At 53.0% G+C, this 27297-nt stretch overlaps 1 protein-coding gene and 1 pseudogene across 10 annotated transcripts; one reads left to right on the top strand and one right to left on the bottom strand.

Moving 5' to 3' along the window:
* Positions 1–1915: 1915 nt before the first annotated feature.
* On the bottom strand, positions 1916–7349 carry LOC123479014 (F-actin-capping protein subunit beta-like; annotated as a pseudogene).
* ZNF598 (zinc finger protein 598, E3 ubiquitin ligase) lies at positions 7266–25513 on the top strand. Of its 10 annotated transcripts, none has more exons than XM_053927949.2 (12): positions 7266–7288; positions 19163–19275; positions 20020–20149; positions 20545–20756; positions 20870–21087; positions 21557–21674; positions 22251–22438; positions 22570–22654; positions 22765–23525; positions 24036–24177; positions 24283–24433; positions 24537–25512. In XM_053927949.2, the coding sequence occupies exons 3-12, from the start codon at positions 20096–20098 to the stop codon at positions 24888–24890; spliced, it is 2283 nt and encodes a 760-aa protein (XP_053783924.1). In that variant the 5' UTR covers positions 7266–7288; positions 19163–19275; positions 20020–20095; the 3' UTR covers positions 24891–25512. The 10 variants fall into 10 exon arrangements, with proteins under 10 accessions (XP_053783924.1, XP_045045673.1, XP_024408969.1 ...); XM_024553201.4 differs by lacking the exon at positions 7266–7288 and adding an exon at positions 13725–14015 and having other exon boundaries at positions 21557–21665; positions 24537–25513; XM_024553202.4 differs by lacking the exon at positions 7266–7288 and adding an exon at positions 13727–14015 and having other exon boundaries at positions 24081–24177; positions 24537–25513.
* The last annotated feature ends 1784 nt before the right edge of the window (positions 25514–27297 follow it).

The following is a 27297-nucleotide window of genomic DNA, read 5'->3' as shown; positions in this document are numbered from 1 at the left end:
TGGGGGAGAATCCTCCCTTCCTGGGGGACCCCGGGACCTAGTCTAATGCCCCCCACCCCCAAAACAGGAGGGCCAGCATTGGCAGAAAAAGGAGAAGGGAACCCAGGTCCAGGCAGTGTTTCCACCTCTGCCTTTCTCCCCTTCTGCCCCTCTTGGACATGCAGATGAAGGTGCCAGGGAGGGGCGGTGTTGGACAGCTAGATGGCTCCTGACATTTGTGGGACGAGGGGGCGGCTGTTTGCGCCACAAAACTTGATGTTAAAGTACATATCACAGAGGAAAAGGGTCACATGTGATGTGCAGGAATCAGGCAAGTTGTATTGGCCAAAAGGCACAGTCTGGGCTGAGCTGCATGCCCAGGAGGCCAAAGCTACTGTGTCTGAGTCAGGCCTGGGGGCGCCAAGGGCAGGGGCTGAGCGTCAATATGGGTCTGGAGGGAGGAGGAGGCACGTGTGGTGTCTCCGATGGTTCCTGAGCCCCTGAGGGAGGCAGGAGAGCTTGGCTGGCAGCAACCTGGAGTACAGGGTGTCTCTGGCAGATGGCCCCTGGGTGTGCACACACAGGCCTAGCAAGGGGCTGGAAGTGTCGCGCTGCACCACATGCAGGGTGAGCCCCGTGGCCCACCGTGTGGTAGCCAGGATTCACCAGGTGCTTATATCAGGCACCAGCGGGCAACAGCAGCAGCAGCCGCAGCAGCAATTCGACAGTGGCTGGCTCGCAGGGTCCCCCAGCCCAGGGCTCTGCATTCCTGTGCCCCTCGCCAGGGTGTTCACAGTTGCCCACCAGGTAGGGTGGGCCAGGAGCTGGCTCAGCTGGATCTGGACGCGGTGGAATGAGGCCAGCCGGGAGCCTGAGCGCAGGAAGCTATAGGGCAGGAGTTGGTCCAACTACAACTGATCCGTGGCCTTACCCCTGCTCACTCCTGCGGTACCGGCTGGGCTCCCAAGGGCAGGGTGAAGGATGCAGGGAGAAGAGGAGCCTAGGCTGCTGCATCAGGGACGTGGGTTACTGGAGCACCCTCGCTGAGTAGGCCTTTAGCTAGAACTCATCTTGATGCTCCCCTGAGGGTGCCCTCCTCCCCTCCAAGGAGAGTAATTAACTGCCAGGTCCCAGGGATGGGGGGACAGGAGCAAAGAGATACCCTTTAGCTAGAGTCAGGGGTGTCCAACCTTTTGGAATCTCTGGGCCACAGTGGAAGAAGGGGAATTGTCTTGGGCCACATATTAAATACACAAATACTAATGAAAACTGCAATATATTTGAATTGGGGTTCCTGGTCCTCCACCAGTAAGCAATTCTCAAATGCCAGCAGGGTATCCAAGAATTCAATTCTGACACTACCTGAAGATTCCACAGGTTAAGGGCTCAGTCTTACAAGACCGACCCCACTCCCCAGCACTTCAGAGGTTAGTCACAGCCCAGGTGCTTCTGACCGGTGGCTATAAATCAGATTACCATCACCCACTCCTTGCATTTGGTTCATTTGCTAAAAAGGCTCACAGAACTGAGAGAAACACGTCTCCCTGGCTGGGTAGTTCGGTTGATGAGAGCGTCATCCCCATACACCAAGGGCGCAGCTTCGATCCCAGTGAGCGCATGTACAAGAATCAACCAATGAACGTGTAAGTAAGTGGAACAACAAATTGATGTCTCTATCTCTCTAAAATCAATAATTAAAAAAATTTTACTAGATTACAGGTTTATTATAAAATAATATGACCCAGGAACTGCCAGATAGAAGAGATACATGAGGAAAGACACCGGGAAAAGGCAGGGAGCCTCTATCCACTCTCCCCAAGTTTCCACATCTTGCCGATGTGGAAGCTCTCCAAAAGGACAGGCGTGCTGCCCTTCTGGGTTTTTTTTTTCTTTCCAATCCCCACCCTAGGACTTTTTTTTCATTACATTTAGAGAGAGAGAGAGAGAGAGAGAGAGAGAAAACGAACATTGATTGGTTTCCCCCAGTATGTATCCCAACCAGGGAATCGAACCTGCAGCCTTTGTTTACAGGATGAAGCTCCAAAGGAGCCACACCAGCCAAGACTGCCCTTCTAGGTTCTTATGGAGTCATGATCATCATTGGGAATTAGTGATTGATTCAACATCCAGCCCCTCTCCCGCGAGGTGTGGCTCCACTGGCAACCAGCCTTCCTTCTTAAGTGCTTCCAAAAGTCACTTCACTAACCTAACAAGATACACTTAGGAAATCCAAGGGTTTAGGGAGCTGTGATACCAGGAACTATGAAGACCAAATATCATATAATAAATCACAATATCGCAGTCTACTCTCTGGTCTTTGAACTAGGATCACTCACAGCAAACCATTTAAGTCAGAAGATACTGGCCCATTACTTGAATCTCATTCAGTCCTGAGTAACTATCCAGTCCATCATCTTATCATAGGCAAGTGTCTCCCAGGGTGATGTCATTCAGGTTTGCAGGCTGCCATTCAAACCTGTCAGGTTCCAACAGCGTGGATGGTCTCAGCAAACACAAGGCTTCATCCTCTCAGACTAATTGTCATTTCTTGCTGAGCCTCTCTTCAGGTATTAATTTTTTAAAAAACGTTGGATTTGCCTTGCTGCATAACCCCGTTATTCATCCCTCGCCCTCTACTATTGCTGCTTCTCTCCATTTGTTGTTTTTCTTACCCTGACTTTCCCACGCTTGGAAGGGATGCTAGGTTCCGCCGCTGTGCTGGTCGATTGCAGGCAGCAACACCAGTTTAGCAAGTGCCTCCCCTCCGGCCACTTTCACTCAGACAGGGTGAAGTTCCAAGGGCAGAACTTACGGGCTATCAGGGCCACTAGACAGCACACCAGCATCCACTGTCAGCCCCAACTCGACCTGATGGCGTGAGGGCACAACCTGTCCTCTCATCCCTTAGGAATTCTAACACAAAGGCTTAACAGCATACAGTTAGTTTCTCGCTTAAGCTCCTCTCTGCTCCGGGCACCTGCAGTTGCAGCGCAGATACTGGGACAACTGTGTCAGGTAAGAAAAGATGTTGCGCTAATGTGGGGAAGAGCTCAAGTCACAACAGCGTCCTCCCCCCCACCCCTTCCCCAGAACTCTAAGCCCCTCTCAGATTGAGTGTGAGCACACACTCAAGAAGGCGTGTAAGTCAGCCCTTTATGTCTTTACTTCCTGCTGTTTTAGACATCCAGTGTTTTAATTGCTCTTTTCCATTTTCTACCAAATTCGTGCTAAGCGGGACATCTCTGTCCATTGTGGGACATCATCAGCTGTGAAGTGTGTTCCTTGGTGTGAAGAAATGTAAGCTGGTGGTACAAACTGATACAGTATTTTCCATCCCAATTCTTAATAGTATTTTGAGTGTTTGTACTTGTCACTGGGTATGCAAAACGCAGCGTAAACTTGCACGTCTGTTCCTATTAGGACCTGTCGATAGTGCCAAGTGGCTACTGGCATCGGTCCAACGTAATCCACTTCCCGGGGGGGATCTTTTCCAGAGCCATCTGCAGTCTCATCGGGAGACAGAACAGTTCCTGTGGGCATTTTTGTGCCTTTCCGGCTGCAAGAGGATTACGTCTAGATTCAAACCATCTCTGCACTGCTGCAGCTCCCCACATCGACTGACGTCATGGGCTGAGCCCCCACAAGTGAGTACACCAAAAGGCCTGCTTGGTGGTTCCAGTCACCTTCTGAACCTGGAAGGGGGACCTTCGGATGGGCATCAACATGTCCTACTTTAGTGCACTCCTCAAATTCCCACAGAGATTTCCGGAACAACACCATAACTGCATGGGAATTCCTCTAATATGCCAGGTTCCCATTGCCCTCATGCCTGACCAGATGGCCAGTCCATTGGCCATTGCCTGTGATTGAATGAAAACCCAAACAAAGGGGCTTTTACTACTGTTCAATTCTTCTACCATTCCCGGAAGAGCAGCATGCAGTTCCGCTCATCGGGCTCATCTGTCTTTACCTTCTCTGATCAGAGTGGCAGGCTTCCAAGCAGGATGTTGTCCGTTCACCTTGGAACCGCCAAGCAGCTCTTTTGCAGGTCAGTGAAGAGCTTTTTATAGGTCACTGTCCAAGAGACAACAGAATCCAGCGGTTCCTCAGTGTGTAAGTCAGCCCTAGGGGAAAAGAGGCTTCCTGCTTGTATCTCCTTGCTGCCCCCAGCAGCATGGTCTTGTATAAATCATTTCCATTTCATTATCAAACTCTTCTGGGCCCCGCAATACCCATTAGAGCATCTCTCTGACATCAGCCAAGACACTGCGGGTACTTCAGGTTTCAGGATCCTTTTATGTCCTTCAGTCATAGTAGCTTCGATTTATGTCTGATAACAAGGTAGTAAATGCCCAGAAATGGAAATTCTCTCGTCCAAATTCTCTTGTCACGAGCTGGTGCTACAGGACACTGCCATGTGCCCAGTCCACTCTCTACACAGACTATCCACACAGAGAACTGCCCCTACCAGCAACCCAGCTTCTGTTCCACCCTGCACGGGCGGGGCAGTCGTGCGGGTTCCCATTCAGCCTGTCCGATTAAGGTGGCTCTAGGGCAGTTTTACATGCCTGTCTTACAAGACTAGGGAGGGAAATATTCTCCAGTGAGGTGCAATGTCCAGTCAGGTAAGAGACACAATTCACGCCATGCCTGCTCAGACACACCAATTCTCCTGTTAACTCTTACCTGAATTCCATCAACCCTCACATTTCTAACCGTAGCTCCTAACAGGACTTCATCAACACATCCTGATTTACAATACTAGCTTGGGGGAGTGTTCCCCAGTAGGACATAATATCCATTTGCATAAAATATTAGGTAAAAAACACACAAATTCTCTACATAGAGCCTGCTTAAATATTCCATCTTTCATAGTCTACCAACCATTACATTTCTATGTTCTCTCAATCTCATCTGAGTCACATTTAGCAACAGGCTTTGGAACCACACAGTCTGTGGGAACACCATTATCAAGGTACCTAGAAACATCTCCTTTCCCACTCCCTGACCATTTTACCCTCCTTTTACAATTTTTTTTTAAAGACTTTATTTATTTATTTTTAGAGAGAGGAGAAAGGAGGGAGAATGAGGGAGAGAAACATCATTGATGTTGCCTCTCCAGCATCCCCCACCAGAGACCTGGCCCACAACCCGGGCATGTGCCCTGACTGGGAATTGAACTGGTGACCCTTTCATTTGCAGGCCTGTGCTCAATCCACTGAGCCACACCAGCCAGGGCCTCCTTTTACAATTTTAAACTATGTCCCAGTTTCTTTTTCTTTTGTGTTATTTTTTCCCTTTTTTTAAAGTATGGAAGCTCAAGAGTAAGATGTACATTTTTTAAAGCTTTATAAAACAAAGCAACTCCCTTTGCATCCCATAAACATTGACAGAAAAGCCCCTCACCAGAAGAGAACAGCCAGCAGGCCCACCCTGCAACCCCTACAGTGTGGTCGCTGTGGGACTGGGGCCGGCCTGTGCAGGACAACGCTGAGGGCCACCTCTCCTTTCTCCCAGAGCTGCCCTCTGCCCCTCCATCTTCACCCCCAAGCAACTCCCAGACACATGTGGAATCAGATTTCCAGTTTTTCTTCCATCCTGTAACAAGAAGGTGGGAAGGAAGAGGAAGCAGACAGTATATTTTATGTCTATAAATGCTGGGGGGAGGGAAGGGGGCTGGGGCAAACAACACACACACTTGGTCTCTAAGGAAACATCAAGTCTGAGAGCAAAATGTGGTGGAAAGCGGGCCTTGGAGTGGGAGATGGGTGTTTGGCAGTGTTACTCACCAGGTGTGCAGGTTGCACTGTGCAGGTTGGTGACACAGGTTGTTGTGTGACCTGTCGGGGAAGGAAGGGACAAGGGAAGGGGGCAGAAAATGAGTTTCCTAAACAGGGAATCTAAAAGTGCATGGCATGTTCGGCTAGTGCGAAGCAGAGTTTAACCTTGTTGCTTTCTTTGTAATGCCTCTACCAAGTCGTCCTTAAGGGCTTCTTGTTTTGATTTGTCTGCAAAAGTCTGCACAGACCTCAGCCCGTTGATGATGTCCTTTGTTTTTTCAAAGTAGATCTTATTCAGCATACCTGATTCTGTTTCCACGTGCTCGACCAGCTGCGAATACTGGCTGCGTGTGGGGAGCAGTTGCTCAATTTCACTTTCTCCATGAGTTTGGCAAGGCTGCCCCTGAGGTTCACGGTGCCGATTTGTTGGTTTGCAGCCACGGCATCACCGCGGAGGTCAGCTTGTGATGGACGGTGCGACCGTGGGACTGCTGCTGCATTCCCACCACGTGATGGAGTCCCGGCAGCCTTTGACCTTCTCCTATCCATCTCCGGCCTTCTTTATGGGGACCACTCCAGCAACACCATGACCCAGATCCCAGAGATAGACGGGGAGACGCCGCCCTCCGAATACAGGTCTTGTTCCTGGTCCAAGCCATTGTTGGCTTCCATCTCCAGCTTTCTCAGCTGAGCAGAAGGCATGACCCCATCTTCCAAGAGTGGGTCATGCGTGTTACTCCATGGTAACCTGTAGGAGTCCCCATCTGTGTTGTAGTCACACAAAAGGTAATGCTTTCCCACCCCTTTGTCTCTGGCGATTCTCAATGGCTGGTCAACAGAAGACAGATCTTCACATTGCCTGGGGGCCAGGTCCATCAGGCCGCTGAGGTTTTCCTCGATTTGCTGGGGAGGCAGACGCCTCATTAAGTCCAACACACACTCCAGGGCTGATCACTCCTGGTGGTGGTGGTGGTGGGCCTGGCCCCAGTTCCAGTGCCTGTGGCTCTCCCCACCGTGGCAGGGCCCGGCGCCCATGTTACCCACTTTGGTGCAAAAGGGTTTGAGTCCCAAGAGAGGGGTTGAGCCAAGGGACCGGATCCATTTTGCTAATATTTATTATTTTTTTAAGATTTTATTTATTTAATAGAGGGAGGGAGAAAGAGAAAGAAAGAAACATCAGTGTACAAGAGGTGCACTGGTTGACTGGTTGCTTCTCACACATCCCCACTGGGGACCTGTCCCCTCAGCCAGGCACGTGCCCTGACTGGGAATCAAACTGGAGAGCTTTCGGTTTGCAGGCGGACGTTCAATACACTGAGCCAACCAGCCAGGGCTGCCAATCTTCAAGCTGACTAATTGCCCTAACCACTCCCCCTGGGGAGGTAAGCCTTCCAGGCTCTGTGGCGCCTCCTTCCTGGACGGAAGCTACAGGTATGCCGGGAAACCTGGCCGTCCAAGAGCTACATCAGGCTGTGCAAGAATGGCTGGCAAGGAGGCAGGCTCTGGCAAAACCGGGAGGTGCCCTCTGAGTAAGTCCAAGCTTTCCCTGACTGTTCCCGCACCCCAGATCTCCCCCAGGGCCACATCCATCTCTGTCCACCCCATCACAGACAGCACCCCCAAGTGTCTTTTCTGAGGGGGCACAAGTAGGTGCCCACAGAGTGCTCGTGGGTTACAGAATCCACTTGGCTCCTTTCAGACATGTCTACTTTAAAAAAGAAAAAGGAAGAAACCTGTTCCTCAACAACGTCTTCTAGGAAGAGAAAAGTCAGATCCCCTGGCAGATGTCACCAGCCTGAGCTTTCCATGAACAAACCGGGGAAATTTCACAATGCTGGAAGCAAACAGATCTCAAAGCGCAGCAAATCAAGGGAGCCCCGGCTAGGTGCTCCCAGCCAGCAGCTGGCACTGCAGGGAGGGAGGCAGCAAAGCTCACTGGTGCCCTCTGACCCCTCCAGGGCTTCCAAGTCTGGGCAGAGTCAGACTCTCCCCCTTCACTAGGGAGCTGAGTGAGCGCCCCAGCTGGAACTGGCAAGAATGGCCCTTTCATCCCCACCCACCAAGCGCCCAGAGGAGACCTCGATGGTTCTGCCTCCCCCTCCTGCGGGCAGGTCTGAGTGCTATCTCCACTTGATAGGTGAAAAATGACAGTCTCAGTAACAAGAGGCGAAGGGTGGGGTGGGGCAGGAACACAGCTGGGCTGGCAACGCCCAGTTTGACCCAGCACTTCCAAAATAGATGGCCTCTGGAAATTCCCTCCACCAGAACTTTCGCTGCAGAAGAGGTAGTAGCTTGTCTAGAAGGGAAAGCTTCAGTTTAGTGAGAAAACATACAGGTCATGACTAAAACATTTACATCCATGAGAAGAGAAGCTTTATGAAATCTGTGTGCTACCCTGACTGGTGTGGCTCAGTGGATTGAATGCCCAACTGCAGACCAAAAGGTTGCCGGTTCGATTCCCAGTGAGGACATATGCCTGGGTTAAGGGCCAGGCCCCCAGTTGGGGGTGAAAGAGGCAACCAATCACTGTTTCTCTTACACATCATGTTTCTCTCCCTTTCTTTCTCCCTCCTTTCCCCTCTCTCAAAAAAAATAAATAGCCCTGGCTGGTGTGGCTCAGCGGATTGAGCACCGGCCTGCGAACCAAAGGTTCACCAGTTTGATTCCCATCAGGGCACATGCCTGGGTTGCAAGTCAGGTTGGGCCCCCAGTAGGGGGGGCACAAGAGGCAACCACACATTGATGTTTCTCTCTCTTTCTCCCTTCCCTGTCTCTAAAAATAAATAAATAGAATCTTAAAAAAATAAAAAAAGAATTTACTTCCAGTGGGATGGGTATTAGTATTATACAGGGAATTAGAAATAGGGTGTTGAGGGATAACATGTTGGGAACTAGTTCCAGGGACAATGAGGTCCCAAGTCTTGCGCTCTTCTATTACGGGCTTTACGCCTTGAAGGGCTTCACTACTTATGGGGTATTAATCGTGGGAGGGGTGTTTGAGTAATCTAGTGGAATGTTAACTGGTGTGGATTCTGCCCACACCAATGGAAAATTTTACCCATAAAGAGGATGGCAGCTAGTCTAATAGCGACAAATGATCGGGGTTCTTACAGTCAGGTATAGTATGGTTGGAATGGAACAAAGAAAATATGTTGAAGGGTCATTTAGTTCACCTGACTGACCATTTTGATAGCTACTATCAAATTCTAGAGTCAATTTTCCTTTTGGTAGAAAGAAATTCTGGCAGGATATTTCCCTCATTAGTCTCAGCTTAATAAATGAATAGAGACAGAAACACAAAGGAGAAAAGAGTGTGTATCTCTTAAAGGGCCTAAACAAAAAGGAATAGGTTCAGAAACCTATTGAGGTTTAAGATCCCACAATTAGAACTGTGTTATTACTCTGAAGTAGGGCTACTTTATAGCAGTGGGTTGAGCTCAGAACAGATTCATGGCCAATCTAAAGTTTCTCCAAGCTGATTAAGCGGGAGGATTGGGAAGAACACCTGTAGTTCTCAGAGCCCTGTCATTGGTGATTAGGACAGCTTTGGGAAGGCCAAAGCGTCAAACTCTGCAACAATCCTTTTGCAATGTCCCGGCTCTTTGCAACAACAGCAGAAGCTAGGAGGCTTTTGTTTTTATACAGGGGCCTTCATTAGCCAAAGCTGAAAATCAAAATCCTTAGCAGTCTTACTGCTGAGTGACTCATCTACGATGCAAGCAAGCTTATTTGCTAAACTGACCAAACCTAAGCAGAACCGGTTGCCCACTGCATCCTGGTCCTTTCAACTAAAAGGGAAAGGTCTCTGTTCAGCCCATGAACAAACACATAAGAGTTAAAACAGGTGTCCAGCCTTTTGGCGTCTCTGGGTCACACTGGAGGAAGAGTCGTCTTGGGCCATACATTAAATACACAAACAGTAGCGAAAACTGATGAGCAAAAAAAAGGTCCGTGCATAATTTTCATGATATCTGCTCCCACAGATAAGCAAAAAAGTCCCCACATAATAACCCTAATTATGCAGCGGCCCTCTCGATAATCTTTTAAAATTGTTGAGCAGGTCCCAAGTTTGTGATCCCTAACATAGAAAATGTACTTATATATATATATCTATATAGATTTAGCATTTTTTAAGAGTTTATTTATTTACTTTTAGAGAGAGGGGAAGGGAGGGAGAGAAACATCGATGTGCAAGGGACCAGTTGCCTCTCACATCCCCAAGTGAACAAGTGAAGACGCGTGTTTAACTCATTCAAATGAGCGGTTAAATCCACTAAAAATGCTAAATCTGTAAGCCAGTTTTCATCGTCAAATTCTGGCAGAAAATTTTTTTTTGATACCACAAATGACTTGATGACATGTCACAAATAATAAAATCTTTCAACGTTTGGCCTTGACTTAGCCATCTTACTTTCAAAAAGTAAATGATCTCACCAGAGTCGGCATCAGTACTTTTATGGAATTCCTGGAAATGGTGATGATTCAATCCCTTGGTTCTTATGAAATTCGAGTCTTGATGATGACTTATTTGCATGGCATTTTCCATTTTTAAGGCGTTTGTGCATAAATTATCTCTTCTTAAAAAGAAGAGGGGGGGAGGGAGGGAGAAAGAGAGGGAGAGGAACATTGATGTGGGAGAGATACATCAACCAGTTGCCTCTCATACACCCCCAGCTGGGGACCTGGCCCACACCTCAGGCATTTGCCCTGACTGGGTATCAAACCCAGGACCTCTTGGTTTGCAGGCCAGGACTCAATCCACTGAGCCACACCAGCTGGGGATGTTTGTGCATACATTTTCTTGGTGTACTATGCAATGATACTTCATCCAACGTGAGTTTTGGGCAGCAGTTGCATCGTCTTCTATAACTTTTACAAGCCCCTCTCTTTTACCTACCATCACCGGGCACCATCAGTAACTGTATCAGATATGTTAACAATGGACAAAGAAAATCTCTTTAACATAATTTTTACCGCTTCATATAAACCTCTTGATTTAGTTGTGTCTTTCAATGGCATTAAAAAAGCCATTTCTTCAGTTGCATTATATTTGTCATCAATCCCTCCAAAAAAAATGGCAAGTTGAGCCGCATCTGTAGCATCAGTGCTATCACCCATCGCCCAAGCATAACATTTATAATGAGCAGCTTTACTCTCCAAACTTTTTTTGATAAATTTTCAAATTTCTTCAATTCTCTTGGCTATAGTCTGGTGAAACAAACTGATTTGAGAAATATCCCCCCCCCCCACTTTTTTTTCAGGGCAAATTATATCTGCCACATTTTCTATACATTGCTTAATAAACTCACCATCAGTAAATGGTCTTGATTTCTTTGCTATTAAATATGCTACCACAGCCCTGGCTGGGGTGGCTCAGTGGACTGAACACCAGCCTGCAAACCAAAAGGTTGCTGGTTCCATTCCCAGTCAGGGCACATGCCTGGGTTTTGGGCCGGGTCCCCAGTAGGGGGAGTGCGAGAGGCAACTGGTTGATGTATCTCTCACACATCAATGTTTCTCTCCCTCTCTTCCCCTCTCTCTAAAAATAAGTAAATAAAATCTTTTTTAAAAAGTAAAAAGAAAAATAAATATGCTACTACATAACTAGTTTTTATAATAGAATCTGCCCGAGTTGTAAGTTTTGAAAAAATTTTTGTTGAGAAGACTTTTTCAGTTCTGTGATTTTGTCCTTACGACACAATCCTTCCTACACACTGAATTTGGCAGCATGCTTTTGCATATAATGCCTTTTCAAATTATAGTCTTCGAAAACTTGCACAAATTCCCTACAAATTAAGCAGAGTGCCTTACTATTTACCTCAACAAGACGTAGTCATCTGTCCGCTTTTCATTGAACAATCTTCCTTCGTCTGTGATTTTTCATTTTGACAATGGAATGTTGTAGAAGCCTCCTGGGATTAAAAAAATAATAATAGATAAGGGACTTTATTTACTTTTACTATGAAAATTAATTGACAGGAAAATAGAAAGCAAGGTTTGGTCCATTCCACAGACCTCTCGGCTCCCAATGCAGGGAGAGGAGCAGGGCCGATTGTAAAGCGTTGCAGGTAATGGGTGAGGCGCCGCCAAGGTGTGGAAGTACCTTTAATAATCAAATAAGAATCCTTACCTGACTTCTAAATAACATTAAATGCCTAACATTGCAATGGTAGGTTGAGATATTACTAATAATCGCTGCCTCGCTAAGTCACGAGCACATGTAACATCTGATGGTGTCATTTCTGTCTGAGCTTGTAAGATAACACACTGCAAGCCGCACACTGCCATAAAACTGAAGCCACGCATGTGCACAAAGAGCAGGAGCGTACGTAAGTTTATTTTATGTGACATTGTGACAAGTAATCTCAAAAAAATCTCATAATGCTTTAAGTAAATTTACAATTTTGGGTGGGGCCGCCTTCATAGCCATCTGAGGCCGTATGCGGCCCGTGGTCTGTGGGTTGGACACCCCTGTTCTAAAATTTTTTTGCGCAGTGAGGCAACTTCAGATTCTTGTGATGTTTGAAGTCGCAAGCTACCACTCAAAATAGGCACTGCATTTATCCTTGCCAATTTTAGCTCTAGGATTGTCCAATTCGGTTTTAAGAAAAGTTTGGGAATCTCAAAGGTTCCCACAACGGCCATTGGTACTCTAAATGACTTTTGGTTAGACAAGTCTATTTAGTTAAATATGCATATAAAGCCCTGGCTGGTGTGGCTCAGTGGATTTGAGTGCCAGACTGGTCACGTGCCTGGGTTGTAGGCCAGGTCCCCCAGTAGGGGGCGCAGGAGGGGCAACCACACATTGACGTTTGTCTCCCTCTTTCTCTCCCTTCCCCTCTCTCTAAAAAATAAATAAATAGAATCGCTTTTTAAAAATGCACACAAAGACTGACTGCGGCTTTTAAACATAATTTTAGGCGAAGGGCGTTTAGGAGGGATGTTCCGAAAATATTTAGATCTAAATTGAGATCCCATTTTCAGAGTTTTTTCTCAAGAGCAAGGGCTCAAAACAGTCTAAAACAGCTCAAGCAACTTGCAGGTTAAATGCCAGCCAATATCACTTCAGAACAGCCTGATCACAGTGTTTCCACAAAGACTAAAAGCCAGTTGTTTAGTGGAGACAGCCTGCTCTAGGAAGAGACAAGCCAGGGGCTGAGTAACAGTGCAGCCGCTCTGGGCAGCCTGATCCCCCTAGAGAGTCTGACCAGGATGCCAAACTAGCTCACGAACACACAAGGCCCTTTAACAAAACAAAAAACTCAAAACAGTTCCCGAGTGAATCTCGGCGAACTTCAGAACAAGAATCGGAGGCTCAGTTCCAAGAGAAGACACCCTTTCCAGCTCCTGAGTTGCGGGGGAGACAGTGAGCTGAAGACAGCTCTGTGGGCGCCATCACCTGTTTGCCCCCCAGTCCGGAGCTATCGGGTTTCTTTTCTGGATTCCGAGCGAGACCCCAAAATTCGTGGGCAAAAAAAGTCGACTACGTATTTATCACCAAAAAGGATTTATTCAGGAAAAAGAAAGGACTGCAACTCAGAACCCAGAGACTCGGTGAGCCACAAGTACGATCCGTCAGGAAGACAGATGGAGAAAGTACTTTGTAAAGGGGCACAGGATGTTAAGAGGAGGGCTGACCCGAGCATAGAGCTTCCTGTAGGGCTTTCCCGACATAGGATGTGCGTGCGCCTCATACAGGCCCTCTCAATGCCTGTCTAGGTTGAGGTATCTCACAAGTTTTGGCACAGGCAACCCTACTGAATGGTACTCCTGGATGGAGCCGCAGGGAAAGAGGGAATCCCAAGAACAGGGTCTCCGGAGAGACGAGCCGCAGACCTCCGCAATGTTAGCAAAGGCTAGAGCGCCCGATGCCAGAAGAGCTACTCTAACCCGCTCCTCTCTGGGGCGAAAGTCTCGCGTACACTTCCGTCCGGCGGGGCCGTTGCTGGGCGGGGCGGTGACGTCGCCCCGGAAGGGGCGGGCCCGCTAAGAGACTGGCCACGCCAGGCCGGCCGGGAGGGGGCTGGAACCCTTACCATGGCGGCCGCTGCAGACGCCGATAGTCGGCGCGCGGCCCTGGAGGCGGTGACTGCGGCGCCCGAGAGGGGCGGCGGGAGCTGCGTGCTGTGCTGCGGGGACCTGGAGACCACAGCTCTGGGCCGCTGCGACCATCCGGTGTGCTACCGCTGCTCCACCAAGATGCGGGTGCTGTGCGAACAGAGATATTGTGCCGTGTGCCGCGAGGAGCTGCGCCAGGTGCGTGGCGGCGGCCAGGCCGCGCTTTCCGGGTAGTCACGGGGGCGCGCCCAGGCGGTGCGGCCCTGGGCGGCGGGCACCCGGCACCGGAAGGGGACTCTGCCTTCCTGACGTCCGCCCTCAGACTCGATGGCGCCGGCTTCCAGAAAAGAGGCCTGGAGGGCCATCCGGGGCAGTGTCCTGACCGTGAGGCCTACTGTGGGGCGTCTGGGACCGGTAGGCAGGAGGTGAACGAGATGGACCGAAGAGGGAGTGGTTCTTGTGGGACACCGGGGACTTTACTTCTGCGCCCCGGGAATTCCTGTCAGGTCATAGAAATGAGTATGATCAAAGCAAGAACTCCTCGACCTGCTTGTCTTTTGGTGTTTATCCCTCAGGAGTCTCCATTCTGGTGGAGGAGACAGTGCAAGTGGGCACCTCGAGGGCAATCTGTTTTGGGACCACAGGGTCAAACTGGGCGTTGCCAGCCCAGCTGTGTTCCTGCCCCACCCCACCCTCCACCTCTCGTTACTGAGACTGTCATTTTTTCATCTATCGAGTGGTGATAGCACTCAGACCTGCCCGCAGGAGGGGAAGGCAGAACCATCGAGGTCTCCTCTGGGCACTTGGTGGGTGGGGATGAAAGGGCCATTCTTGCCAGTTCCAGCTGGGGCGCTCACTCAGCTCCCTAGTGAAGGGGGAGAGTCTGACTCTGCCCAGACTTGGAAGCCCTGGAGGGGTCAGAGGGCACCAGTGAGCTTTGCTGCCTCCCTCCCTGCGGTGCCAGCTGCTGGCTGGGAGCACCTAGCCAGGGCTCCCTTGATTTGCTGCGCTTTGAGATCTGTTTGCTTCCAGCATTGTGAAATTTCCCCGGTTTGTTCATGGAAAGCTCAGGCTGGTGACATCTGCCAGGGGATCTGACTTTTCTCTTCCTAGAAGATGTTGTTGAGGAATAAGTTTCTTCCTTTTTCTTTTTTAAAGTAGACATGTCTGAAAGGAGCCAAGTGGATTCTGTAACCCACGAGCACTCTGTGGGCACCTACTTGTGCCCCCTCAGAAAAGACACTTGGGGGTGCTGTCAGTCTGTGATGGGGTGGACAGAGATGGATGCGGCCCTGGGGGAGATCTGGGGTGCGGGAACAGTCAGGGAAAGCTTGGACTTACTCAGAGGGCACCTCCCGGTTTTGCCAGAGCCTGCCTCCTTGCCAGCCATTCTTGCACAGCCTGATGTAACTCTTGGACGGCCAGGTTTCCCGGCATACCTGTAGCTTCCGTCCAGGAAGGAGGGTGCCAAGGAGGCCCTCGTCCTGGGCGCTGCTGGTTTCACTCAGAAGTGTGCCAGTGCCTATGCCTACTGTAGCCAGCATCTGGCCTCTGTCACCTTGTGGGTCCTGTACCCTTCAAGGACTTTTGTGGCAAGAGAATGTTGACATGAGCTGTCAGCAGGGTTCAGCTGGAGTATGGTTTGGCATCAGGTGACACTGGCTGACCCTCATCTTCTCTGGCCTGCTCCAAATTGCTAGGCAGCAAGAGGGTGTCTGGGAAGTTTGGGGAGTTGATGCTCTTCTCCATTAATCCTGCTTCACTCCCACTCTTGAACTTGCAGCTCCACTCTACCCTTCCTGTTCTTTTGTTGAGTTGTATACTGTCCTCTGAACTTCTGTGTCCCATCCCCACTCGGGAATCCCACAGTGACCCCAGCCCCGGAACCTGCCTCTCCTCTGCCCTCCCTTATGGAGCTAAGTCCTTGAAAAAAACGGGGAGAAAAGTGTGCCAAGATGCTGTGTGGAACAGGCCAGCTGTATTTGCTGGTGAATTCCTGCACCTTGACCAAGTGCTTCCCTGTACCAGCCTATGGGGGCAGGCATTGGGAAGAGCAGATGCAGCAAAGCTCTGCAGCTGCTGGTCAGGCAAGGAGCCAGATCAGTCTAGATTGCTGGCAGGTGCGCAGGGTGGAGGCTGAGTCCCAGCTGAGTGCTAGAAGGTTGAGATTGATGTCAGATCCCCCAGTTCCTGTTTTTTCTTCCCTGTCGCATCTTTTCCACAGGCAACTTCTTCTGAAATGTGATTCTCGTCTTGTTCTCCACCTTGCTCTGATCCTCAGTGATGTCAGCGAGGCTTGATGGGGCTGCTGTACAAAATGTGATGTGTCTGAGCTAGGAGGGGCTCTGCAGACCACCTAATACAGTCCCAGCCCCCATTTCACAGGCAGGAAGTGGGAGAGAAAGCTGAAGGCAGGTTCTGAGGTAGGACCTGGTGACTCAGGTCATGCTTTTCTATTGTTGCTGCCTCCCCCTTACCACTTTGGTCCTGGATCTCCTCCTCTAAGATTATCATCTGGGTTCTTCTGGTGCCTGTACTATAGGTGGGGTGATCCCCAGGGGCCCATACTACATTCCCTCCCCTGCCCTGAGGCCATCCTCACTGCCCACCCCTCACCATCTGGCTCACTCTTGCCAGTGGTCACTCCTGGCACCACTGTCCTCTCAGGCGCTCAGCCTTAGTGAGTGCCCACTGCATGCGGGCAGTGGAGAGTGGTAAGGCCGCAGGCTCCTCCCCGTGGAGTGCTCTGAGGGGAGCTCTCTCACTCCCATCTCCCCCTTTCTCTCCTCAAGGACTATCCTGGCCATCCTGGGCGTACCCAGGGGTGCGCGTTCCCCCTTGGTCGTTTATTGCATGGTTTACTCACAGGCTGCCTGAGATGGCCCATCCTCAAGTGTCTAGGCCTGACCTAGCCTCTGTCCCTGGACACGTGACCCTTTTCCATCAGGTGATCACCAGGATGGGTGTGTCTGGTTGGGTCTCTGGTACGTTCCTGCCCGTCCCTGGCCAGGCTACCATGCCCTTGTCCTCTTCACTCCACTCCGTTTCACCACTCCCCTCACCCTCTGCTGGGGACAAGGACACTTAGCCATACCAAGCTGCACTGCTGTCCCCTCGTTTGCTCATTGCTGGGCTTGGTCTCTGGTGCAGGCCTGAGGGAAGCCCAGTCCTGTCTGGGAGGGGCAGTTAGCGTAACCCCACTCCACACCCCTGGCTCCAAACCCGCTCACCCTCATTCTCAGAAAACGCCAGTCCTGTGCCTGCATGGTTGCCTTCCTCTCCCAAGCCTTTTCCTATGGTTCTAGTCCCTTTCTGGGCCAACCTAATGTCCCCCTCTTCCCGGTCAGGCTCAGGTGTGCCCAGCCTGGGCTGCCCCACCAGACCTCTCAGGAGGGACAAGCGCCCACCAAGCTGCCTGGTGATTGGTCTGGAGACCTGCACCCCACCTCTGTCCATGGCAAGGGTACCTGCAGCCCAAGGAGACACCACCCACAGTAGATGGGAGCTTACCTCTGAAAAGAGGGCACTGGAGCAGGGAGGTGATACGACAGGACATCCCGGCACAGGCTTTCTCTAGGGACAAAAGTCTGCCGATCCTCTGCTGTGCTTGGATGCTCCTTGGCAGCTGAAAGGGTTCTCTCGTGCGCCGCGAGTGTGGCCACCTTGCAGGCAGGTGCTGAAACTCCTAGATCTGCAGCCTGTGTTGCCTCACCCTAGCTAAGGTGCCTCTCCCAGCGGGTAGCTCCCAGCCTTGTGGCGCTGGGACTACAGGCTCCCTTCCCCGGGCAGGATGCAGGAGGAATTGGGCTTTGGGTTAGAGTCAGAAGGCAGGGCTGGGCTTGGGCAGGTCCTATGAGAAGAGGCCATCTTGAGGCTTAGGCCTGAGGATAAGCTGGGGAGGGGTGTGGAGGGTAACCCTTTGATGGCGGAGCTGAAACTCCCCTCTGAGGACACGGGAGCTCAGCTGGGATGAGGCTCCCACTCGAGGTTGGTGTGTGGCAGAGGGCAGTGCCTGGCCTTGCCACACGAGGACCAGGGGAAGAAAGGCCTGTTTGGGCCCTGCTCAACCCCCGCCTCCCCAGAATGGGTGTGGTTGGACCATGATGCCTCCCTTGGGCTCCTGAGGGGGCAGAGTAGGGGGCAGGCTTGGGTGTCAGCCTCCCCATCTCTCTCAGCGGGTGCTAGGAAGAGGAGGCTGAGGTCCCTGGCTCCTTACTCAGGGAACCAGTTTTAACTACCCTGCTGCTGGGGGACAGTTTGACCACCCGCTCTCCCTAGCCTGTCCTGTGCTTTCCTAGGCTCATGGCCATTCTGGTCCCAGACGTCCTCCCTGGCTGAGCCTAAACATAAAGGGATGACTTTGTCATAACCTTTCTCAATGTGAAAAACCCTCCACCCGCCATGTGTTGGTGAGGACTCTGAGCTGAGGCAAGCAACCAGCTCTAGGCTCAGGGGACAGTGGCAGAGCAGGAAGGGGTGTGGAGAGAAGGCAGGCTGGTGTCTTGTTCCAAGGGAGAGGAGTGGGGGGCCAGAGACAAAGGGGGGCTCAAGGATGAGGGAGTCCTGGAGAGAACAGTGCCCTTGTGGGCTCTGAGGGGAGGCCTGGGCACTTGGACCGGGGCCTGGTTATCATCCAGTACAGGGGTCTGTGGAAGGGCAGGCAGGCCCAGCAGGCTTCACCCAGGAGTGTCGGAGACCCCTGAGAAGCTGCTGAGCTCTGGAGGTTCCTGCATCCAGCCCTGTCACATGCACACCAGCTTGTCCCTTTGGCACTTACAGACAACCCAGTTAACAGGCAGGAAGCTGGCCAAGAACCATCAGGGACATGACTGAGCTCTGTGGAGGAGCCCTTCTCCTGTGGCATCATGGAAACATCGTGGGTGGACACAGGGTAGCCAGGCCCTGACACACGGTGTCCTTATGCATCCTGGCCTGGCAGCATTTGTTGTTTCCTTAGCTGCTCTTGGACTCTGTCCCTCACCATGAAAACTGTCCTGTACTCAACCCCCGTGTGATTAAACCCTGTTTTGCCTAGACCTTCTGTCCCTGTCACTGTGCCTGGGGATCACTGTCCCTGGAGCAGCCTTTGTCCAGGTGTATGCTTGGCTGTGAATGAGTGGTGAACCAGCCACCCTCTGGTGGCGAGGCTAGGTGTTGCATCTCTGTCCCAGCAACTTCAAGTTCATGGAGAGGGGCCTCCAGTGGCCCAGAGAAGAGGGTGCTGTCTGCTGGGGCCTGCCACTGGCCTCCCAGGAGGAGCTCTGAGTGCCCTTTCTTCTCCTGATTGTGTCCTCCAGTGGCTTTCCACTGCCTTGCTCACCAGGCCCTCGCACTTTCGGTTCCAGGTGGTCTTCGGGAAGAAACTTCCCGCTTTCGCCACAATTGCCATCCACCAGCTGCAGCATGAGAAGAAGTACGATATCTACTTTGCTGACGGGAGAGTGTTTGCCTTGTACAGGTGAGGGAGGAAGCATCAGTTTGGGCTCCTAGGGTCTTTGCCCAGCCTGCATCTGTGGGGCACTTTGTGGCAGGGATGGGCACATCCCCATCACCTCCTGTGCTCCTCAAAAGCCCCAGGAGGGTAGGGGCATTTGGTGCAGCATGGACATCAGGGCTAGGTGGCTGGCTTCCTGCCCTCTGTTTCCTGTCCTGTACCTGGGGGTGCTTTCAGCACCCCTCCTGAGGTTGATAGAGATGGGGGCGGGGGGTAATTCAGGGAAAGTGCTCCTGGCATAGCACCTACTGCCTACTTTCTGGAGCCTCTTGAGGTTCACAAGAGCTCCTGCAAATCATGGCGGAAAAATCTCATGAAGGGGTACAGTTGTCATGGGGTGGTCCTAGTCTTTCAGGGGAGGGGTGACCCCTGGTTTGGCTGGAACCTGGGCTTTTGACCCCAGCCCCCCCGGTGTGGGCTTATGTCTACCTGAAGCAGGGGTTAGTGCCCTGGATCGTAGACCCAATCCCATCTTGTGGCCTTGCTTGACTTGGGCCCTGGCAGGGAGCAGCTCCTGATCCCAGGCCCAGCACCATCTGACTCAAAGGTCAGTGCCATGGAGGGCACAGGTGGGAGTACCTGTCCTGGCTCCCGCTCCCAGGGCATCTACAGGGGTATGGAGTGCAGGGCCACAAGGAGGTGCCAGTGCTTGCTCCAGATGGCGACACTGAGTGTCTGCGGGGGCGGGCGGCTCTCGGTATCTCCCAGGCAGCTGCTGCAGCATGAGTGCCCAAGGTGCCCGGAGCTGCCACCTTTCAGCCTCTTCGGGGACCTGGAGCAGCATATGAGGAAGCAGCATGAGCTCTTCTGCTGCAAGCTGTGTCTCAAATACCTCAAGGTGTGCCCCCACCCCACAGCACCCACCTGGGGCTCTCAGGGATCCAGGAGGAACGCCAGGCAGAGGTAGATGGTAGCCAGGTCCTATAGAGGAGTGATGTGGTGGGGCTTAGCCAAACAGCTTTGAGAGGCTGGTTGCTGCCTCTGACTCTGGACAGGCCAGACCCCTAGAGCCCCTTAGCTTCCTCCCCTCACAGATCCCTGGGCAGAATGGGGGGCATTCAGGCTGCACACAGCCCAGGCAGGGCAGAGCTCCCAATGACAAGGTAGGCTCCTGGTGTCTGCCAGCCCTGAAGCTGACTGCCACCGTCAGGGTCCCTCTTCCCAGTTGGGCTGTGGGAAGGGGTGGGAGGCATGGGAGCCTGCACCCTGTGCCCAGTCCCCTGTTCCTTTCAGATCTTCACATATGAGCGCAAGTGGTACTCACGCAAGGACCTGGCGCGGCACCGCATGCAGGGAGACCCTGATGACACGTCACATCGCGGGCACCCACTCTGCAAATTCTGTGATGAGCGCTACCTGGACAATGATGAGTTGCTAAAGCATCTGCGTCGAGATCACTACTTCTGCCACTTCTGTGACTCGGACGGGGCCCAGGACTACTACAGGTGGGTGCGGGGCAGCATGGGGTGGTCCCGATGCTAGACACCCGGAGCAGGATGGGCAGAAGCCACTGGCTAGGGTGGTGGGGCTGACGGGGCTCCTGCCGATACCCTGTCAGCGACTACGCTTATCTGCGTGAGCACTTCCGGGAGAAGCACTTCCTGTGTGAGGAGGGCCGCTGCAGTACTGAGCAGTTCACCCATGCCTTCCGCACCGAGATCGACCTCAAGGCCCACAAGACAGCCTGCCACAGCCGCAGCCGTGCTGAGGCCCGCCAGAACCGCCAGATCGACCTGCAGTTCAGCTACACACCGCGGCACTCGCGTCGGAACGAAGGTGAGCAGGCCCCCAAGGGCTCCAGCCTAGTGCTCCCGAGACAGGGTTCCCATTTTCCTGCTCTGGAGGCCTCAGGCTCAGGTCCTGACTAGACTCTTTGTGTGTCAGTGGGGACGAGGGACACCTGTTAAGCACACTGTGATGGCAGGAGCTCTTTTTCCTGGCCAGTTTCTGCAGCATCTCGGGTCTGCTATTCTGGGGGCCTGGGGCTCTCCCCAGGTCGGAGGGTTGTTGAGCACCTGCTGTGTGTGGGTTCTGTCCTGAGGCTGTGCGGCTACCATGCCCAGACCCCTCTCCAAGCCCACTTTTTGCTCTGACCTGGTGCTTAGGCCGTAGAAGCCTGGGGCTCATGTGGACCCCTAAAGGTGTCTGGGCCTGTCCCTTGGGCTCACGTGCTGTGGGGCAGGGAAGTCCCTGCTCTACAAGTACCAGTCTGGCCTGGGCTCATGACAGGCTGTGCTGGCCGCAGGGATCGTCAGTGGCGAGGACTATGAGGAGGTGGACAGGTATAACCGCCAGGGCCGAGCAGGCCGGACCGGTAGCCGTGGATCCCAGCAGAGCCGCCGAGGAAGCTGGAGGTACAAGAGGTGGGAAGATTTGCATGCTGCTGACATTCTCCTGGCACCACTGCTACGGTGGCAGCAGCCCAGAGCTGGGCTAGGAACAGGCACAGGGATCAAGGGACTCTGGACTTCTGGCACCCGGTGTCCTGGGCATGGCAGTAAGGTCTGCCTAGTGTCCTCAACGAGAGGACCTTTCCTTCTCTTTCCTCTAGTTTCAGCCAGATGCACCAGGACCTGCAGGTAGGGGTGGGTGAGAAGGGCTTGAGTCACTTGAAGTTGGTGCAGCTGTGCCATGAAACACCAGTGCTGCAAACACACGCTCAGGCCAGAGGCCGCCTCCAGTGCCAAGCAGGATCCAGGCATCTGCAGACCCCTGATGCTAGCTACTCCAGAGCACGGAGCATAGATTGCTGCCTGTAGCCATAGCCTAAGGCTGGAGCAAGGACTCCTGCTCCACAGCTTCCTCTTGGGACCAGCAAGAGTGGACTAGACCTAGCTCCTAGCAGCCTCGTGGTGTCCAGGCTTCCTAGGGACAAAGCTCCTCCCAGCACACTGCTGTAGTCCAGGGCCTTGTCCAATCTGAAGGCCTCCCCATTTCAGGGAAGAAGAGGACCGAGAAGTGGCAGCTGCCATCCGGGCCTCGGTGGCCATGCAACAAAAGCAGGAGACACACAGGAGCGAGGACCGGGAGGAAGGCGGCAGGCTCAAGAAGGAGGAGGCAGGGGTGTGGGGACCCGAGGAGCCCCGGGGACCCCGGCGCCTGCTCCGGGCTCAGGGTGAAGGCCCAGGTGAGCCGGCCCTGCTTGCAGACAGCTCTTTCTGGGCCTAGGAGCTTCCTGGGAAGCTCCTTGGTTACCCCAGAGGGCCTGCTTCTGCCCCTTCAACGTTGGTCAACATGGGGTCCCACTGTGTCTTGTAGGCCCCAAGGAAGCCTCTGCAGATGGTCCTATAAGCCAGGAGGCCTTCCCAGCAAGCAGCCCAGCTGCAGGGGCCACACTTCTGAGGTATACTAATATATGAACTGGGGTGAAAGCTCGGAGCTCCTCTGGAGGGTGGGTGCGGGGCAGTCCAGGGCGTGGCAGACCGCTGACCCCTCTCCCCTCCCTGGGCTCAGCACCCTCTTGCCCCCCACTTCGAAGCTCAAGGATGAAGATTTCCCCAGTCTCTGCACCTCCACTTCCTCCTGCTCCACAGCAGCAGGCCCGGGCCCTGTGGGGCTGGCACTGGTGTACCCTGTTCCTGCCAGGGGCAGGAACACCTTCCAAGAGGATGACTTCCCTGCCCTGGTGTCCTCCACCTCCAAGCCCAGCACAGCTCCCACCAGCCTCATCTCTGCCTGGAATAGCACCAGCAGCAAGAAGGTGGTACAGCCCACCCCAGGGGCTCAGGCTGCCAGCGGGGGCAGTCAGCTCCCCAGGAAGGCTGGGAAGGGGATTAAAGGCGGCAAGAAGGGTGGGCCACCCCCCATGGAGGAGGAGGAGGAGGAGGATAGTCGCACTGGCCTCACCGCCCAGGAGCTACGGAGCGTGCCCACTGCAGTCACTGTCTCTTCCCTGTTGGCACTGGCCTCTACCCAGACCTTCACCAAAGTCGGCAAGAAGAAGAAGGTGGGCTCTGAGAAGCTGGGTGCTGCATCACCCCTGCCTGAAAATGTTGGGCCCCCTGGGGCTGAGCAGGCCCCCATGGGCAGAGCCGAGGGGCCAGTCACTGTCATCGTCAATGGACACACAGAGGGGCCAGGCCCCTTTCGGAGTGTCCCCAAGGAACCCCCTGGGCTCTCACGGCCCCTGGGGCCCCTCCCCTGCCCCACACCCCAGGAAGACTTCCCAGCGCTTGGCAGTGGCCCCTGCCCACCCAGGATGCCCCCTCCCCCAGGTAGGTGCACTTGGCTTAGGTCTGCTTCTGAACATCTGGGAAGGGGCCAGGGTAGTAGAGTCAGGCTGGAGCTGCCCTGGGCCCTAGGTTATGTTGGACCGGCAGACACGGGACTGGCGGTGGGGAGAGGTGAGCCTGTGCAGTGGTTTCCAGCTGCCTCGGAAGCATAGTGGGAGTCTGGATGCAGAGGCCACCATCTGTGGACAGTGTGACCTTGGTCCACCACGTGACCTCTCTGTGTCCCTTTGCTCCATGTAAAACCGGGCAGTCCTTTGCCCTCAAGACGAGGGCAGATGAGTTAACTTAGGCCAGGATTTGCCACATGGGGGCACAGCATGTGTGCTGGCTTTGGGCGTCGGCAGGCTCTGGGCCTGCTTTTCAGGGGAGTTGTGGTCTGGATGGAAGCCTGACACGGGTGGGCTGGGCAGCCTGTGGGAAGTGAGGAATGAGGCCTGGCTGTCCCCAGCCAGTGAGGGTTATTATCTGGGTCTTGGTGTGCCACCTCCACAGGCTTCAGCACTGTGGTGCTCTCCACTCCACTTCCACCTCCGCCAGGTCTGGTGCCCCCAGTCAGCAAACCACCCCCTGGCTTCTCCAGCCTGCCCAGCTCCCACCCAACCTGTGTCCCCAGCACTACCACCACCACAAAAGCGTAAGTGTGGTGGGCTGTCCAGTCTTGTGCCCCTGGGGGCCAGGGGAGAATTCCCTCACCTTGGGCCACCCCAAAGACTGAAGTGTCCCATCTACTGACCCCCAGACCCAGGCTGACACCAGCACCTCGGGCCTACCTGGTTCCCGAGAACTTCAGGGAGAGGAACCTGCAGCTCATCCAGTCCATCAAGGACTTCCTGCAGAGTGATGAAGCCCGCTTCAGCGAGTTCAAAAGTCACTCGGGGGAGTTTAGACAGGTCAGGCCAGCAGGGGGAGGCAGCAGAGGGGGTGGGGGGTACAGCCTGCCACCTGGCACCCAGGCCTGGGCTGGGGGTGACTGGTTCTGCCTCTGGGTGGCAGGGCGTGATCTCTGCAGCCCAGTATTACAAGAGTTGCCGGGACCTGCTCGGGGAGAACTTCCATAAGATCTTCAATGAGCTGCTGGTGCTCCTGCCTGACACAGCCAAGCAGCAGGAGCTGCTGTCTGCACACACAGACTTCCGAGGCCAAGACAGGCTGCCCAGCACCAAGGCCAAGAAGAACAAGAAGAGCGCATGGCAGGCCAGCACCCGACAGGTTGGCCTGGACTGCTGTGTGTGCCCCACGTGCCAGCAGGTGCTTGCAAATGGTGATGTCAGCAGCCACCAGGCTCTGCACACTGCCCGGGATGACGACTTCCCCTCCCTGCAGGCTGTTGCCAGGACCCTCACATAGCTGCTGTTACATGGGCAAGAGCAGCCGCACCCATGAGCCTCCTTTGCCCCTCCTCCTGGGCTGCCAGGCAGCCAGATAAGGCTCTGGTGAGGCCACCTGTTCAGGCTCCTTGGTTGGCCAGCCCGCCAGGGACTCCTACCGTACCACATCAGCACACTGGCAGGCAGGAGACCATCTGGTTTCCTCCTGGGACCTGGGCAGATACCCCTGCCTCGGTGGTGGACTAGGCTTGGTTTATATCTCATGATTTTGGCAAGTGCCAGGAGAGGGAAGGGCCGGGATGCCAGGACTGGTCCGTACTGTCAGAGCCAGTGGCCACAGCAGCCTAATCTGTGACCTCCTGAGCCTGAGGCCGGCAGCGCCCTGGCCCCTAAGCCTGAAGCTGTGGGTCCACTGTTGCTGGAGTAAGATTTTGAGTGTGTTGTGTAAACAGTTGGCTGTTTCATGATTCAAGAATGTTCAGGATTAAAAGCAGACACAAAATTGTTCTACTTGAAGTTAAACCTTTCTAAGAGACAAGCTGAATCTGGGATCTCAAATTGCCTCTGACCTTTTATAAAAGTTTATCTTCCAAATAAATTTATTTTGCAATAATGCACATAGCTGGCATTCTGAGCTCTGCCTTCTGAGGTCACTCAGTCGCATGGGGAACTTGAGTCTTTACACAACTCAGGTGGTCAGCTAAAAGGCGGCCTATGGGGAGAGCTGGGCAGCTGGGCTGCTCACAGTAAGCGGAAGCGTACCTACGGTCCCAGGCCTAGAGGTCTGGCACTGCCAGGAGCAGACAGCCATGCTTGACCGACCCTGTGCCCAGTAAAACTGCTTCCAGAACGTGAGAGGTTCACAGACACAAGGGTTACATCCGTAGGGGGGTGAAAGGGCTACTAAAGATGAACTTCAACAAGAACAAGTTAGAAACAGTGGACAGGGGGGATTGGGGAGCACATCTGAATATCTAAGAAAATTTGTGACCTAGTATTTGGGAAAGGCCCAGACACCCTGAAATCTCCCCTTTCTGCCCCAAACATAAATAGGAAAAAATTCTCACTACATCCATGTAAGGCAGAGGAAACATCCTTAGATGAGAAAAAATGGAGATGTTTTTCTGAGAGCAGAAGGGGACACCCATGGTGATGCAGGCCAAAGTCAGTGGCCTGAAGAGGAACCAGGCCAGAGCCACAAGGCTGCATTATCACTGCCTGCCTGTGCGGGGACCAGAGCAGTGTCCCTGTGTGTGGCATCCTGTACTCAGTGCTTCCTGGGAGAGGAGAGCCTCCACCCCCTTCGCCCTCCATGGGGCAGTGCATCAGAGGCCACCGAGAGGCCACCTGCGTTTCCCACCACACACTAGAAGCACTTTATTGCGATACCCTCTGCAGACCTGAGCACAACCAACCCCACAGAAGAGTAATCTGGAAACTGGGATATTGCATTAATGATACTGAAAATACTATTCTTAAGCAAAACCCATAAAACTAGGTGACACTTTAGTTCTGGCTGTGTGACAAACACTGCTTGAACTCTTCACCTGTTAAGGTGGTTTATACAAGTTGTCATCCCACCCTGCGTGCTAGGAACTCGTATCCTTTCACAGGACAGGAACCTGCGGCACAGACAAGAGGCTCGCCTGCGATGACCACGCTGCAATGTGGCAAAGCCAGCATTCCAGCTGCAGAGACAGTCCTTAACTGCTTCACTTAACCAGGAGGTCATTAACCAACTAGAAATCGTAGAAATAAAAAACTGACATGAAAATAGTTGGGTTCAAAAGTAAACAAGACCAAGCTGGGGAGATCTCCAAAAGGCAACTGGTCCTAGAATGCGGCTCGGGAAGCTGCACAGAACACCTGATGGTGGTCCCAGGAGCAGAAGGTGGTGAGTGGGGGACACTGGAGAAATCATGAGAGCCTGTTCCAAGCGCTGAAGAATGGTTTAAAAAAAAACAAACACTAAGGATAATTTTTTAAGCCACATCTAGACACACAACTTGGAAGAAAATTATTACCAAAATGACAGATAACCTGCAAAGGAATGCAAATTGTACTGTTACCATCGTTCTCGTTAGCAGTGTAAGATCTGCAAGTTCTAAGGAAAAATGACTTAACATTTATATAACCAGTAAAACTATCCTTCAAGAAAATGGAAATCGGCAGGAACCAAGATGGCAGCGTAGGTAGACACACTGCGCCTCCTCGCACAACCAGAACTGACAGAGAATCGAACAGCAAGGGGGACCGACACCAAGGAAATAGAAAATAAACATTCATCCAGACTGGTAGGAGGGGCGGAGACGGGCACCGGGGTGGAGAGGACTCGCGTGGCTGTGGTGGGACTGAGACTGGCGGAGTGTGGGACAAATGGCGCAGGCAGTCCGAGCACTAGCAGACCCTGCGGCCCCACATTCGCA

This window comes from Desmodus rotundus, chromosome 1, assembly GCF_022682495.2.
Source record: "Desmodus rotundus isolate HL8 chromosome 1, HLdesRot8A.1, whole genome shotgun sequence".
NCBI lineage: Eukaryota > Metazoa > Chordata > Mammalia > Chiroptera > Phyllostomidae > Desmodus > Desmodus rotundus.
The sequence above is the reverse complement of the archived record's forward strand: the minus strand, read 5'-3'. Positions and strand labels throughout refer to the sequence as shown.

Bases quoted from the DNA above. Each gene is read 5' to 3' on its own strand.
- ZNF598 (XM_024553200.4), top strand. From the start codon at position 13,797: ATGGCGGCCGCTGCAGACGCCGATAGTCGGCGCGCGGCCCTGGAGGCG. The intron at 20,757-20,869 runs GTGGGTGCGGGG...ATACCCTGTCAG, and splicing joins GGGGCCCAGGACTACTACAG to CGACTACGCTTATCTGCGTG. The intron at 24,178-24,282 runs GTAAGTGTGGTG...ACTGACCCCCAG, and splicing joins ACTACCACCACCACAAAAGC to ACCCAGGCTGACACCAGCAC.